Here is a 15,503-nt window from a genome sequence, read left to right as displayed (position 1 = left end):
CTGAGCGAGAGAAAAAATACGAGAGAGGCCAAAGCAGTAGAGAGATCGGAAAGGGGGAAAACCAGTGCCGTAGCGGCGGATGAGAGAGGGTGCTCGAAGGGAGTAAAGAGAGGGATGAGAGAGAATGATGCGGCGGAAATAGCAAGAAGAGCAACCCTTTCTCTTGTTCGGATCTTTTGCCATCGCCGCGGCGAAGATGAGAGGAAAAGTGTGGAGGAGACAGCTCGCAGCACCGCCGAGCGCTTCACTTAAACGTCGCCGAGACGCCGCTTCGGTTGCCTCGTCTCGGAACGAATCGGCACGAGCTCGACTCCGTTGCCAGTGCGTGCACATCTCCTTTCGTCTCGGCCCGTACCCATCCGAAACACCGTCGACAGCGACCACAAAGTAAACGACGAAAAGAGAATATCGGAAACGTCCTTATTTGTTTGGTGCGTGGGACCGATCCGCGGTAACAAATCGCAAACGATTCGTCGTCGTTTCTAGGTCCGTTATATTGTTCCAAGCACGGATTGTTAGCTTAGTATTGGTTGACAGACGCGCGTTTACTGCAGCTGCACAGAACGACCCAGAGGACGAGGAGAGACTGTATTCGCTGCAGTACGGCAAAGCCACCCCCTCGGATCGTATGCCTGTACTTCCCCGTTATTTCGTTCTTTGCGTCGTGCGTGAGAGCGTAGCTTTTTTGCACCGCCAATAGCTGCCGTTACCGTCGCTAGAGGCGCTCAGCTCTTTTCGGTTTCGCTTCTTGGGCGTCGCTGCGCCGTCGCTTTTTCGTTCCCGCCGTCGTCTGCTGCACCGCAGCACTTTTTCGTCTGCTTCCGGCTGCTCTCCCCCTTCCCCGTTTTTTCTTTTTCTTTTTTGCCGCTCCCGGTGTTCCTCATCTTGGCTGCGTCCTACTCCACAGCGTGTTTCTTTCCATCTCCTTCATTCACTATTTGTTATTGCGAGCCGCGTCCTTGGATTCGGCCCGAGGCATCATCAACCTAGAGGGAGAGAGGGAAAGAGATACATCGTAGATCCTCCCCCGCTTTAGAGGCAAAGCAACGACCCATCAGTTCTATATATACTTGCTTAATCTCGGGCACTGCACAGTGTCGTTCCTGTCCTTGTTTAGTGACCACCGCCCCTTTTCGTAAAGAAGTCTGCTCGTTCCGGGATCGTGTTTGTGTTCCGTTACGGCACTCGGCCCGTTCGAGTGAGTGGTTTGGCGCTGCAGCTTTCGGAGCGCGGTTTCTTTGAGCGTCGAGCTCGGACAGAAAAGGACCACCGAGACACCGTGGCGCTCGGACGGACAACGTTCGCCGAGGTGACTGCCAGTGTCATCGTCGCCGCTCCGAGCGGAAGATTTTCTTCCGAAGTGCCACGGACAGAGCGGGATTGTCGACGGTGAGACGGCAGTGCTGGAACAGAAAGTGTCGTCGGCAGCGACAAGATCGAAGACATCATGGACATCAAAAAACCGGAGGAGATTGGGTGAGCCGTGATCACACGCAGATGCACTCGTTTTCATGACCCTTCCTGTCACTGCAGACATTCGTTTTGTACATTGCATGGGGGCATTGCTGCTTAGACAAAGAAAGAAACAAGTACAATGGGGTCATTAGTGGACACTAGGCTAACATACTTTTATGTTTCAGATAACGACTGCATATCTATAAATCTCGAAGGGCTTGTGCAAAGTGTCCAGTCGTGAAAGAGAATGCTGACCGGATGAATGCTGCCCGGATGAGAATGCTGCCCGGATGAAAGAGAATGTTGTTCTTACAATACTCTGCTCTTGGTGTAGGTAGATAATTAAGTTGGTTGTCACCCAGAGAGCGATAAACCTTTGGCAGGCACAGCCCTTCATTTCAATTGTGATAATGGCCGTTTGAATTACCGGAAAGGCCAGGTGCTTATAACATGACATGGCCGTCGTATGTCACGTTAGCCCAAACTACGCGCACGCAATAAACGGTTAGTAAGGAAGCGTTTGAGATGGAGTTCTCCCTTCTAGTCAAAGATGTTTTGCATTGGCCACTCCATGGTTCGTCACGTGTCCGCGACAACTGATGCATGATGTCGGTTGTGCACAAAAGGGGCGTTCAAACGTTAAAAATACCGCGTTCGCTTGTTTCACTGGTTGTAATGTTCTAGGTTTCTCTGATTTTTTTTGCTTTCGCTTGCTTACTAGACAACCTACTGGCGTTAGAAACGCAATGCAATTTTGTACGTTTCAAAGCTGGTAAGCGCATGAAAGATGGATTCAAAATGTCGATGCACCAACCAGCTCGGACCCCGCCTCTGCATGCTTCGGAATATAGGTGACGTGTGACTTCGTAGATCACTTATGCAGCTGTTTGCTCTGTCCATACATTTTGTAGAATTTCGCCTGACAATCCTCCTTTTTTTTTTGTCTCTCTCTTTCTCTTCTCTTTCATCTCTCTCTCTCATCTTTATGCCCCCTTCCTATTCCCCCAGCGTAGGGTAGCAAACCGGGCATGTGCCTGGTTAAACTCCCTGCCTTCCCTCTTGTTGTTTCCCCCCCCCCCCCTCGCCTGCATAAAAAAAAAAAACGGCGTATATTTCGATTTTATCGGCTGCTGCCCACCTTCGTTTAAAATTTTCACAAAGATGATTATTTTGTTTTGCACGATATATTGGTGGCACGCGTTGGGAAGCCTGTCTGCTTTCCGAGTCGTTGCGAATACGTCATTGTAGCATATGGCCAGGGCACTCGTCGTTAACCTCACCTATGCACCACGGAGCGCGTTATTTTTTTCTAGTTAAGACCCTCCCACCATCGCAGCTCACTGAGGGGCGCGGCATCATCACAATACACCGTGCTATCTGGGGCACCTCAAGAATAAGGTCGTGATCCGTATACTACCGGCTAATGCGATTAAGCCATGAAGAACTGTAAGACTATAGACACCCACTAAAACTGAACCACCCAGTCACACAAGTCGTTATCACATTTGTTTCGATCCGTGGCTGGGCATTTTTTTTTTTGGGGGGGGGGGTGGCAGTGATTTATTTTACATTTCATCACATTCGAGTTCTATCATATTCTTTTGAAGTAAACAGTGAACTGTGTACAAGGCATATTTCAGGACAAAATTCTTTCAAGAACATCGAGACGTATTAATAAACGACAAATAAATATCGAAATAGGGTAGGTGGATTATGTTGAGGGTTCGGCGAGAAACCACTGGTCCGAGATAAGAAATCTATTTGAGGTCTGTGAGGGAGATGGCGGTACACATGTGAGCTTTCGCTCGTTGACGCATTTTTCGAAAGCATTTCGCGATCGAAGTGAAATCGCGCGCTGTGCCGTCGAGGAAGCGGTACCATTCGCCGTATCAGCGCGTCGCGTTTCTACTGGGGAGAAAAAAGTGCATTTGCAATGCAAATATGGCACCCGATCAGTGAACGCTTCACGGCTCTTCCACCAATTCCAGAAGCCAATTGGCAGAGCTTGCGATGCCATTGCATTTCTGGCACCCAGTGACTTATAGGACAGAACAGCAAGAAAACACATCACTCGCCGCCGCTTTCTCGGGATCAAAGTGAGAGAGAGAATGAGAAAGTCGAGGAGGGTAACCAGGGCTGAGCCCTGATAGGCTACTCTGCACTGGGGAAGGGGAGAGCGGAAGGAAAACTATAGAGGACAAAAAAAGGCCTCTGACTGGGCCGACGCATAGCAGTTTCACATCAGAAGCCCACATGAATGTGGCATTTCGTCAACAAACCGTTGCCAAAAATTACTTTGCTTATGACTTTTAAAGCGATTTCATCGTCTTAAGTACACTCCGGTCACGCCGTAAGGTTTTTCGAGCGTGAGCTGGGCTGATCGCGATTAAATGATTCAATAACGGTATAGGATTCGGCAAACAACGTTGATTTGGGAGGCCCAGCGTCTGGTTCTCGCAGTTTGGCAATGCCACGAAAATTGGGCAGCATGATCGCAATTGAAAGTGACTCCGCTTGCCGATGGAATATCATAGAGAAATGGATGAATGGATGCGAAACTTTCTTATAATGAAAATAATTTTTTTGTATCATGCCGAACATACTTTAAGATTACGGTGAATTGTCAAGTCGTGTTCGCAGCACTGGCATACTATCTTCCCCTCAAATTTTTAAAATTTGTATGGTGTATATGTACTTCAGACGCGCGTTGTACATAGAAAGGGGAGCCAAAGAATAGAGAAAAAAAGAGAGGTAAAGTAATACGCTAACACGCGTAGCAGCATGTCCCGTTCAGGCCGACAATCAACATTTCAGTTTTAACCGTATATAGCGCCTCTATAAAACTAACCATGACAAATGTTTTCGAAATATTGGCTATAGCAAAAGACAAGTTCGATGAAGGTGTGCGTGCATGATCTACAAACGGTCGGTAAAAGCGAGAGCGAAACGAGCGCTGCACAAAAAAAAAACAAAAAAAACAAGAGAAGGCAAAAGCACAACGGGACAAATATCCGCGCCATAAGCCACCGAAGGAACCTATAACACGCTCCAGTAGGGAAGAAAATAATCCGATTATTTTCCGCTCGGCATGACACTTCGGCCACGACGAGACATGAATTCGCTTTCACTGGACCAGTTGAGAGGCTTTGCCACATAACGAACACGTTTCAAGATTTTGAGCTTGTTTTTGTCCCCCCACTGTTTTTTTTTTGTTCCTTTCTTATTTCGCAGTGCGCTTGACAAGATATGTACAACCGGTAGCATTTATTTTTATCTATTGGAAAGTATATCGCTGTATAGGCTTTCGATAAAGAAAGAAATGACTAGGTGATTCTGTTGAGTGAGAGCTTAAAAAAAGATAAAAGGAAACAATGATCAGTGGCGGTGGGAACAATTGTTGGTGCAGCGAAGTGTGAATGTCCCCAAAATTACAGGACCATTAGCGTGACACCTGCTCATTATGTTTCAAATACTTTTTTTTTTTTGTTACGAGCAGCATCGTATAGTTCTGCTTCCGGGTCACGCGGAACGAGGTGTTTTGTAATGCAATTTACTTTTTCTTATCGCGGGAATAAAAAAAAAGACATTTTATTGTGAGTCGATGCGCATCTGGAAGAGAATGTGCGCGCAGGTTTTTGTATGTGTGCGTTGTGATCTTTTGTGAGCGCTTATTGAAATAGTATGCACCCGAACGCAAGTAGACAGTGTTCGGTTACAATATGCATCATTGTTTAGTTAGAACATTAGCTTGAGTTATCAAACGTTATCTATATGCGAAGTGCAACATCGATGGTACGGTAGTGTTTAAATGAATCGGTTTATCGTTAATGTGATGAGCGTTCTTCGTATCTCAACATAGTGCCTGTTATGACCCGGTAGAACCTGGTAGTATTGTAAATTATTACAACTATTTCTTTTCTTGTCACGTTTTATATGGGGCGTGTGCATGTGCATTTTTCGCCCCTTACATATGAAACTAACTGAAAAGAAAAAGAAGGTAGCCCGTACCACAAGGAGGTATAACGGGCTCAAGCCAATCTAACATAAATGAAGAGGGGAAATTTCCCAAGTTATTTTTTTTTTGAGAAAACCGCTTTGTTAAAAAAACAATGACAAGGGTAAAACCTAATAAGTGCAGCATGAAAGTGAAATAAACAAACCAATTAGCTTCTCATAAATGAGCAGGTCGACATGCAGCAGCAGTGTATTTCCCCAACTTCAGTGTGTGTGTGTGTGTGTGTGTGCATGCGCGTGTGTGTGCATGCGCGTGTGTGTGTGCGTGTGCGTGTGTGTGTCGTTATTCATAAGGCAAAGTGCAAGTAAGAACACGGCACAAAGCGCTTGTCCTGGTCTTTTTTTTGTCCCGTGTTCTTATTTGCACTTGGTTTTGTGAAGAGCTTGCCACACGATGAACTACCAGTGTCGTGCACAGCCACGGTGGTCTAGTGGCTAAGGTACTCGGCTGCTGACCCGCAGGTCGCGAGGTCGAATCCCGGCTGTGGCGGCTGCATTTCCGATGAAGGTGGAAATGTTGTACGCCCGTGTGCTCAGATTTAGGTGCACGTTAAAGAACCCCAGGTGGTCAAAATTTCCGCAGCCCTCCACTACGGCGTCTCCCGTAATGAAATGTTGGTTTTGGGACGTTAAACCCCACAAATCAATTAATCAACTACCAGTGTTGTAACATTTACACCGACAACTGAGTGAGAGAAAGGAAATAAGATTAGATGAACATAACTGACCTGCAACTTTCGCTAAGCTGCGACATGATGTATTGAAGATTAATTGCAATAAATTGGTTAGTCAATCTTTAATCGTTATTTTTACTTTGCGAGTTGAAGTAAGGAGTTACCTGAAAATACACCTGCATATTTTACGCTTATACTGTATGCAGTCAACTGTACGTTTTTTCTTTGCAGCTAACGCACAAAAAAAAAAGTAGACAACGCACGGAAGTTTGTTGTTGCTGTACAATAAAATTTCAGTTGCAAGTTAGCGCTTGTCCTCGTTGTCCCGGGCCTTCCTCCGTTGTCTACCATTTTTTGCACTTCAACTGTAAAAATATGCAATACCAATTTGACCACTCCCACACTTTTCTTCGATTGTATGCGTACGCTATGCCGAGTAACCGCTACTTACTGCATTTTGTAAAAGCGTGTTGAAAGCCAACGTAACGCCTTCAATTTTTATCGAGTAAATTTCAAACATGAATTTGACGGTGAAGTCGTTGGGCACATGGCGCGTTTTCTGTGACGTAAACTGAGTTACACCGCTGGTGATTAACTTGACTCCAATATACCCTATATGCACTTCGGCACAATCAACTAAAAAAAAAAAAAAACGCGAGGGGGTTTATAAGGCTGGAGTATTATCTCGATGATCCATTGATCACTTCTCACATTTTTCGCGTACCCCCATACAGATACAGCAGTTTCTTTTCTTTTTTGCTTGCATTTGTGTTTCAGCAACTAGTAGCGTGCACATGGGCCCACTATTTTGTCAGCACGTAGTCGTTTTAATCGCTATAGGAAAAAAAATGCACGCAAGCTCAAAAGAATCGAGGCGATTGGCGTGACCGAAAAGTGACACGAACGAAAAGGCTCCGATTTGGAACAGGGCACGTTTTCTACCATGTCGTTCAATCGGGCCACGCTGTCGACGTCGACAACGTGGTGCCCAAATGGCGCCACCGCGGCCGAGTTTGTACAGCCGGCCATTACAGCTCGGCTCTATTATACGTTCGCGTGCTATGGGCATGGTTTAGTTTTTTTTTATTTTCGCAGCTGGCGAGAGATTTCTTTCGTGTCCTTTCTTTTTTGTTCCTGAAACTGTCAAGTCTATTGCTCAGCTTTATTGGTGTTTGAAAGAGAGAGAGAGAGAGAGAAAGCTTCTTCCTACTTTGTATCTGTTGTCCCGGTTGCTCTGTGAGCACGTCAGATTCTCGCGTCATCCTTACGTCGAAACCGTCCGGCATGCACCGCTTCCGGCAGTTTCGCTTCGTCTTCGTCTTCGACTACGGCTTCTTCCTAATTACTTCTGTGCAGTTCCCTACGCGTCTCGCTTGGCGGTCTACGGTGTCCTTGCACACTAAGAAAACACGTCCTCTCACTGTTATGTTCTGTCCTGTCTGCCCCTCTGTGGAGAGGTTGCCGCTTATATAACCGGGGCTTCTGAACGTCTGGAAGCGACAAGAAAAAAAAAAGTTATTACCCTAAACGGAAGCTTAACAAGAAATTAAAAAAAAAGTCTTGTAGCAAACTGAAAAAAATACACAAAATGACATGTTTGGAATCGGAGACAGCTGAACTGGTTGATACGCATGCATTCTAAAAGTGGCATGACGTGCAAACTGACACAAACGCTTACTAACGGTTCTTGGTATAGGCGTTCGTGGCGGCCATGAATTTCCTCCTTATGTCTGTGTTTGCCCGCTCTGCCTTTTTTAGAACAAAAACTGACATGGTAATGTGCAGTTCGTTTGCAGGAGTCCTTACTGTAATAAAACGTGCACACACACACACGTATGAATTCTCTTGTGGAATCATGCTCACGACGGAGATTGGTGCCCGGAATATAGTCACACGCGTGGCAAGTCAGAACGCACCGGGTAACATAAGACCTTTGTTTAGAGCGCAGCTTTTAGGCAACCGTTTCCTGTGTTGTGTGGCGTCACTGTCGGTGGCAGTACTGATAGACATAAAAAAAATAAAATGAGAAAAATATATACAGGGCCGAAGACTCGAATCTGGGTCCTCTTCGTTACCGTCGGCTATTCTACCGCAGAGCCAGCTGGAGCTTGACAGCCACTTGCGAAAGGACCCTATACAGGTGGAATGTTAGGCAAGCAATCGCGTTAACCTATGTCATATAGCGTGACCGAATAATAATAATATAGAACCAGTCACTCAAAAAGGCTGATTGCGCCACGAGTGTGGGTTTCAATGTTTCCTACTCACAGCAAAGTGCTCAGCTTTAATCCTTCATTGTCATTAGCCATACGCAGCATCAGCAATGTGCAGATAATACCTTGTAGATGTGTAGCGCGTGCCTCGCTTATCTGTAAAAAAATTATTAATGGCGTGGTGGTTTTTTTTTCTTTCGGCAAAAATTATGGTTTCTGGTGTAGTCGGTACAGTTAGCCTTACCCTTACACAAAGCTGCACTCAGAGTTCGTATTGGGTAGCACCGTAATGGTCAGCGAATTTTTCTTGACAGTGCGATACCACAGGCTTGCGTGACCAGATGTATCGCAGAGAGAGAGAGAGAGAGAGAGAGAGAGAAGGGAAAGGAAGTTAACAAGGTTGCGCTCGGTTTTCTGCCCTACACGAAGGGAGGGGGGGATGTGACATACCGGGATGTCAAGAAAGTATTGTCTCGTAACGAGCGTGCCAGTAATAGGAAAAAAGAAAATCGAAAGAATGACAATGCATTCGCATCTGACCGTCATGGCACTCTGACGTCACGATGCGGTTTTCACAGTTCCAGCAAAAAAAGAAAAAAGCCGAATCAAGACTGATACGTAGGCAAAGCAGTTCGGATCAGTAGCATCGAATGCGATTGAAATTTTACTGCTATCTGTCCTGCGGCTCGTGGTTAACAACCTTCATTTATTACCGCTACTGCTGATACTACTCGCAATAGTGATAACAATAACATTATAATAATAATACTCATAGTGGCGTAGGTGTTGTGTTGCTCAACTTTAAGCCTTACGTCGCAGCGTGACACACGGTTAGTTTACGAGGCGCTTTAACAAGACACCAGAAACGCTGTTGTACGGTTCTCTCTTTCTTTCTACAAGGCCACCGGAATAGTTACGACGTATGATGTACGCACTGCGGACATGACATAGCAACCACTCATAATTCTCGTGTCGTCGTTTCGCTGTTTACTCTTCGCCTTGAACGTTTACACTCGCTGTCTGGCTCGGCGCTTCCTACACCGCTATTTGCATTTCTCTCACAATATAACCTTACTGTACGCCAGGGTCACTTGTTTTAGCTACACATGTCCGGTTAACTCTGCCTACGTCTGTCATGGATGTCCAGAGTCTCGAATGACGCATGTCTTATGTATTACTACCTCATCGCTTTCTTCTTGCAAATGACTGCACGCAACAAGGCTGCTCATCGACACTGACCACAGTTCCCCGCAAAACAAATTACCGTGCACTGCCGGTTCGCCATGGTTCACAGAACTCTCCATGTAATGCTCTTTTTCTACTCTATAATGCTCTTTTTCTACTTCTATAATGGTTCTCTCTGCCCTGTTCTTTTTTTTTTTCTCATAAAAGAACCTTCGAAAAACGTTTCTCGTATACGAGCCGCTTCAACATTTACTTTCGTATCTTTGCTTCCTGATTCGCTACAATCAACTGTCCGCTTCAGGAGCGAGAGTAACGACTTAGAAAAAAAAGAAAATGAAAGAACAAAAATTATTATGAACGTTGCCTTCACGCTCTTGGCACGAGCTGTTTGTTCGATGGCCCCGCCGCGGTGGTCTAGTGGCTAAGGTACTCGGCTGCTGACCCGCAGGTCGCGGGTTCGAATCCCGGCTGCGGCGGCTGCATTTCCGATGGAGGCGGAAATGTTGTAGGCCCGTGTGCTCAGATTTGGGTGCACGTTAAAGAACCCCAGGTGGTCGAAATTTCCGGAGCCCTCCACTACGGCGTCTCTCATAATCATATGGTGGTTTTGGGACGTTAAACCCCACAAATCAATCAATGTTTGTTCGATGAGAGTGAGAGACCCTCGGCGATTATCCACAGAACACGAATCTAGCTTTCTTTTTTTGTTTTTGTTTGTGTACGTCCGTTCGCGAAAACGGCTCATGCTTCATTACTTTTCAAGTTTATTTTTGTCTTTTTTTATGCAGCCGGAAATTCTGCATGACCGTTTACTATGACGTTCGGTCACGCGGTTTGACGACTGTCGTCGGTGACTGGTTTTGTTTCGTCGAGCGTGTGGGATTCTTTTTTAAAAAATGTTCAGTGTGTGCGTCGCAGGCAGGATTTAACGCTTACGTTTACTTACTCAGTGGCGTCACAGGTCATCTGGACGCAGTCCATTGCGAAGAAAAACGCCCACTTGCCAGCCTGGACATCCGCTTCCATCTATGGTGCCGTGTTTTTCTGTGCGCGTGTCAGCGAGTGTGTGTTTACGCCGCTCTATATATTTCGCGTTTATCGCTCCTTGCTACACTGACTACTCATTTTCGGACAGTAATATATAAAAAAAATGGCAGTGGCTTAGCTCAGCTATGCCAGGATACACGTAGCGTTCGCAAAGGTTCAGCTGATTGTTCTTAGCTTTCCAGATTGTCTTGCATTAGCTTGATTATCATGCTTACAGCTGTTCCAATGACACACACACACGGTATACGTATTATGTGGCGCATGTTATATTTATTTTGCCGGGCAACTACTTCGGGATCCGATGAGTTAAGCTTCTCCGCTCTACTGCACCGTTGAGCAGCATTTGCACTCTCCTTCTCCATGGCTATACCACAGGCGCTATCAAGCGGCTCCAGCGCAGTGTCAGATGGCGACTGCACAGGGAAGGCGAGCGCGTCGGCGTCCGTCTACCAAGGCTATGACGGCACTCCTCTGGAAAGCGCACACCGGCGGCGACGAGTCGCACGTGACCGCGGCCGAGTGCGAGGGAGGTGCCGGCTCCGGTGCGTGACACCATTGATCGTCTGTGCAGCGCATCGAATTACGCAGCGCACCGGCGGCGAGCCGCGCGCGGCGGCGGCGGAGTATCATTGCGCATGCGCAGACCAGTGCCACGCGAAATTGGCTCAGCGAGGCCAGTGTAGCTATGGCTACAAAAAACAAAAAAACTCCCAAGCATTTCCCCGAGGGTGAACATGGTTAAGTGCGAATACACGGGGTGATGCTATGAGGGGTATTTATTAATTCGCACTATTATATTTATTAATCACACTATGGTGCCTTTATGGTGTAATGGTTCCTGGGAATCGCAATTTGATCACACGGGGGAGTTTACGTTAACTCACTGGCGAATGCCAACGGATTTTAACTTTACTCCCCCTCACGACCCGCTCTCGACGGGAGACAGAGAGAAGGCGGGCGCGCGAGAGAGAGGGGTGCGCGCGCAGCTGCAGCGAGCGAGGAGAGCGGAGGAGCGAGCGAAGGGGGAGGGGGTATAAGGCGGGTTACTGACACCGATATCAGCGTCGCGTCCGTGGCTTATTCGGTAGAGCGTCGCGCTGCGGCCCGCCAAGTCCTCTTTCTTTTAAAAATAGAGAGAAGACTGCGGACGCCGCCGACGGCGGTGGATGGTTTGGGGTCGCTTATAAAGTGTATTCACACTTAAAACAAAATGGCCAAGCAGTTACGTGTGCAAATTTTTGTCTCCATTCAAGCGTGGTCGTTACGCTAGACATGCCTGTAGAAGTTGGTGCGACTGTTTAACGCCTCGTTGAGAAAGGCATCAAGCCTCGCGTCTTTCTTTGCTTTCGGAGTTTTACGTCTGTGTAGCCCAAAAACTGCGCGTGGTATATTGCTGCAAGAACAGCTGCCCCTTTTCTCCTACGAACAATCTCAGTAAAAGGATTTTTAAGATTCATTTACGTTCAGTTTGTTTTACAGTGTGTATTTATTCATTGATTGATCAATTGAGTCGCGCTGACGTTTTAGGATGTGCTGGTAAATACCGACACACCCGATTGTTTGCGATCAGCCAGACTCTCTTCAATGCGTCAAGCTCGCACGCTTTTGTCGTGATAGAAAATGATGTGTTTGCAAAGAAGAGATTTATCATAATAGGTACTAAAGATCTGTAAAAGCGAGCATGTGAGAACATAACTCTGTGCGAACGAAAGATCGGTGTTTGTAGATTCAACACTTTCTCCCTGTATAACTCGGCATGTAACAAAAAAAAAAAATCGAATGACTGGACCAAGTACTCGTTCTAAGCGATTCAGCTAATTTTAATCAGAATTCGACAGCAGTTACTCAAACGCAACTTATCGCAATAGTGAAATCGCTCCAACTCGGTGTTGCTGATGCCGACGTGATTGCCGGAAAATATGATAGTAAGAGAACAAATAAAACAAAGAAAGCGTGCCTACAGAAACATAGTATACATGCACCAGGCACTGGTTTAGCATTCAGAGTTGCGCCGGTCATGTAAATGCTCACGTGGGTGTAATTGCGCATAGGCACCGGAGATTGCGCGTTTGTCTCTGGGAAGGGTTGATACGCCCACCGAGTGATTCATTTTGTTTTTGTCTTTCTTTCTTTTTATGATAGACCACGCCCACCGAAGCGTCTGCCGACAGCCATTAATCTGATCTTCAGTCCACGTGCGAGAACCCCGTGACTTGGCGGATCACGCACTGCGGCCTGTGGCTTCGTTGAATATTCATTACATTGCACACAACATTAGCTTTCTCCTCTGTTTAAGTTGCCGAAGAATCCCGGCAGGCTTTCCAAGATATAAGCTGCAGCGCGAATAGAACACGCACTGCAGATTTAGTTTTTTTTTCCACAAAGGTTGGTTGACGTTAATTTTTATGGGGTGTAGACTGTTTTTTAAGCTCTCCCGAGAGACAACTGACCCCATTGGCGTGGTCGATGAAGGGGTAAAGGGTTTCAACTTTCTCGGCAAACATTTTCAATTTAGCCTGTTGTATACGTATATATGCGCAAACATACAAACCAGACGCACAAACGAATGTGCATAATGAGTCATTAAACCACCCTTGCCCCACTCCTATCCCCCCCCCCCCCCAAAAAAAAAAAAAATCTGGGTACATCCCTGACCAACCCAAATGTTGCCGTTTGCACTTACTAAGCCACATAAAGCAACACTTTTCAAGCAATGTCGACACACACAGATTGCGTATCTGTGAGTTTTCGTTTCACTACACTTTCTTGCTCATTCGTTTGTATTATGTGCGGTATAGAACTAGCTTTCTGCCCAAGACGTCCGCGCAGAAGTGGCACGTGGGTGACACGAGATTAAACACTGACTGCCCCCCCCCCCCCTGAAAAAAAAAAAGAAAAAGTCATGTTCAACGGCAGAGCTGATGCAAACACATTCTAAGAAAAACAAACTTCCTTCTCTCGTTTTTCAGTCCTAACTTTCTTCGTACAACTCTCTTTAAAGTGACGCGTTAACTCCCTTTTGGGTCAAGACTCTCCTACGAGAGTATTAAGATTTTCTAAGACTTGACGTCTCTTGAAAGAGTGTCACATAGGTGGCAAGTAACTACTACACAATAACAGTAATGTAGTCCTTTTTTTTTTTCTAAGAATGCACAGCGGTCAGCCAATGGTTATGTACCAACAGTGAAGTATAACCCAGACAGTTGAGAATGTGATTGACACACGTGAGACGATATATCCTTGTTGACGCTACGTTGGTCGCAGGCGTCAGTCATTGCCACTTGATCACGACACCCTATTTCTCGCGAATCTTTAATCTTATGCACGGATGCACACGTGCAAAGACAACGAATGCGCATTTGCGCACAGATGTCCTCACCTGTGTTTCACCATCAGCGGCTGTCTGGAAAAACTTGTATGTAGATACCAGACTGGTGACCCGAGGGCTTCGTTGTCGAATCCCGGCGTAACTTTTTCGATGCAGACAATAATTCCCGAGGTGCGCATACTTGCATATAGATACATGTTGAAGAACCGCTGGTAGTTGAAATTTCTGGAATCCTTCACTATGGCGTTCTTCATAATCATATCGTGGTTTCGGGGCTTCAAAACCCCAGCAATTATCATTGGATGATTATGTTATGGACTGAGAAGAATCAGAAAGCGGCAAAGTCTGTTCAAAAAGGTTTCTCTCTCTCTCTCTCTCTCTCTCTCTCTGTAAAAGATAGAGAGAGAGAGCGCCTAAACAACTTGCTGCCCTCCAGATACAAAGTGCCCTATTCATGACGGTCTGGGTGACAGTTAACGCCTTCGGGTGCTAATTCCAAGGCCGGAGCTTCTCATTACGGCGGACATTGACTGCGAATAAATTGCGGATGGTGACAAAACGCCTCTGTCTGGGAGCCCAGCCATCCACGTGCGTTAAGCAAGCGCAGATGATAATGTTCAATCATTTCGACAGTGGTAGAGTGCGCATCTTTCTCTCTCTGTTCCAACTCATACGCCTCTATAACTTCTTTTCGTAAGGCCCGTCACAACAAACACCTACCTATGTATTTATACATGTGTGCAATTAGTCTTGCAGTTCCTGGAAACGGGAACATCGTGCTAGAATCCGTTTAATTGGAAATAATGAGTGGTTGGGGTCTTAATGGTCACAGCGGATACTCCTTCTGCCTCGACTAACAAATATTCAAGACAAAAAATGATAAGCGCACAAAATATCATGCAGTAGCACAGATTCTGATCGCGTGCAGTACAATACGAAAGCACGAGAGGTAAAAGTAGTCGAGCGCAAGATCGGGTCGATAAATTAAGTATGCGTGTATGTGTACAAATTCGCATATTCGACGTAGCTTTACATACACACGAAAACGTACAAAAGAGAAATAACCACACGCATGAAACACACGTATCACAACATTATAAAATTCTGAACACATGCAAGAATAATGTTACGTAATACATAAATAATAAATCGAGCGTCTAACAGCAAAGAAAAATGAAACAAGGCGAAAATGCAGACACCGTCAAATGTTCAGAGGTAAAAAAAACAGCTGAATGTTGGCGCTGTTTAGGAAAAAAAAGCCTCAAATTTAGATTTCCGGCGAGTTATGAAACGCGCTAACATGTACTTTGCAGTTCGACCAAGTGCAGTCGCAAATCGCTGAAAATTTTTAGTTGACTCTAGACAACTGACGCCGACTGTGCGCAAATTTAATGTGAAGAATGCAGAATGATTATTTTAGAGAAGAATGTATTCAAAACACACATCGTTCGAGAATACTTATGTATATGAAAGCGCACAAGTCGAAAACGGCATGCGAGAAACTGCTAGCTGATGGCAAAGAGGTAAGGAGAATCGACTTTATGCGGCACTCGATATAATTAACCTGTTCACAAAAAAAAGTAACGT

The 15,503-nt window shown here is 45.9% G+C and overlaps 1 protein-coding gene across 1 annotated transcript in view; it reads left to right on the top strand.

Annotated features, from left to right (window-relative positions):
• The first annotated feature begins 882 nt into the window (after window positions 1-882).
• LOC119181231 (neprilysin-1) overlaps window positions 883-15,503 on the top strand; it is a 113,055-nt gene continuing 98,434 nt past the window's right edge. The window contains exon 1 of the mRNA XM_037432414.2: window positions 883-1,476. Coding sequence (XP_037288311.2) covers window positions 1,448-1,476 — 29 coding nt within the window. The 5' untranslated portion in view covers window positions 883-1,447. The remainder of the gene's footprint in view (window positions 1,477-15,503) is intronic.

This window comes from Rhipicephalus microplus, chromosome 3, assembly GCF_043290135.1.
Source record: "Rhipicephalus microplus isolate Deutch F79 chromosome 3, USDA_Rmic, whole genome shotgun sequence".
In the NCBI taxonomy this organism is placed as follows: Eukaryota; Metazoa; Arthropoda; class Arachnida; order Ixodida; family Ixodidae; genus Rhipicephalus; species Rhipicephalus microplus.
The sequence above is the reverse complement of the archived record's forward strand: the minus strand, read 5'-3'. Positions and strand labels throughout refer to the sequence as shown.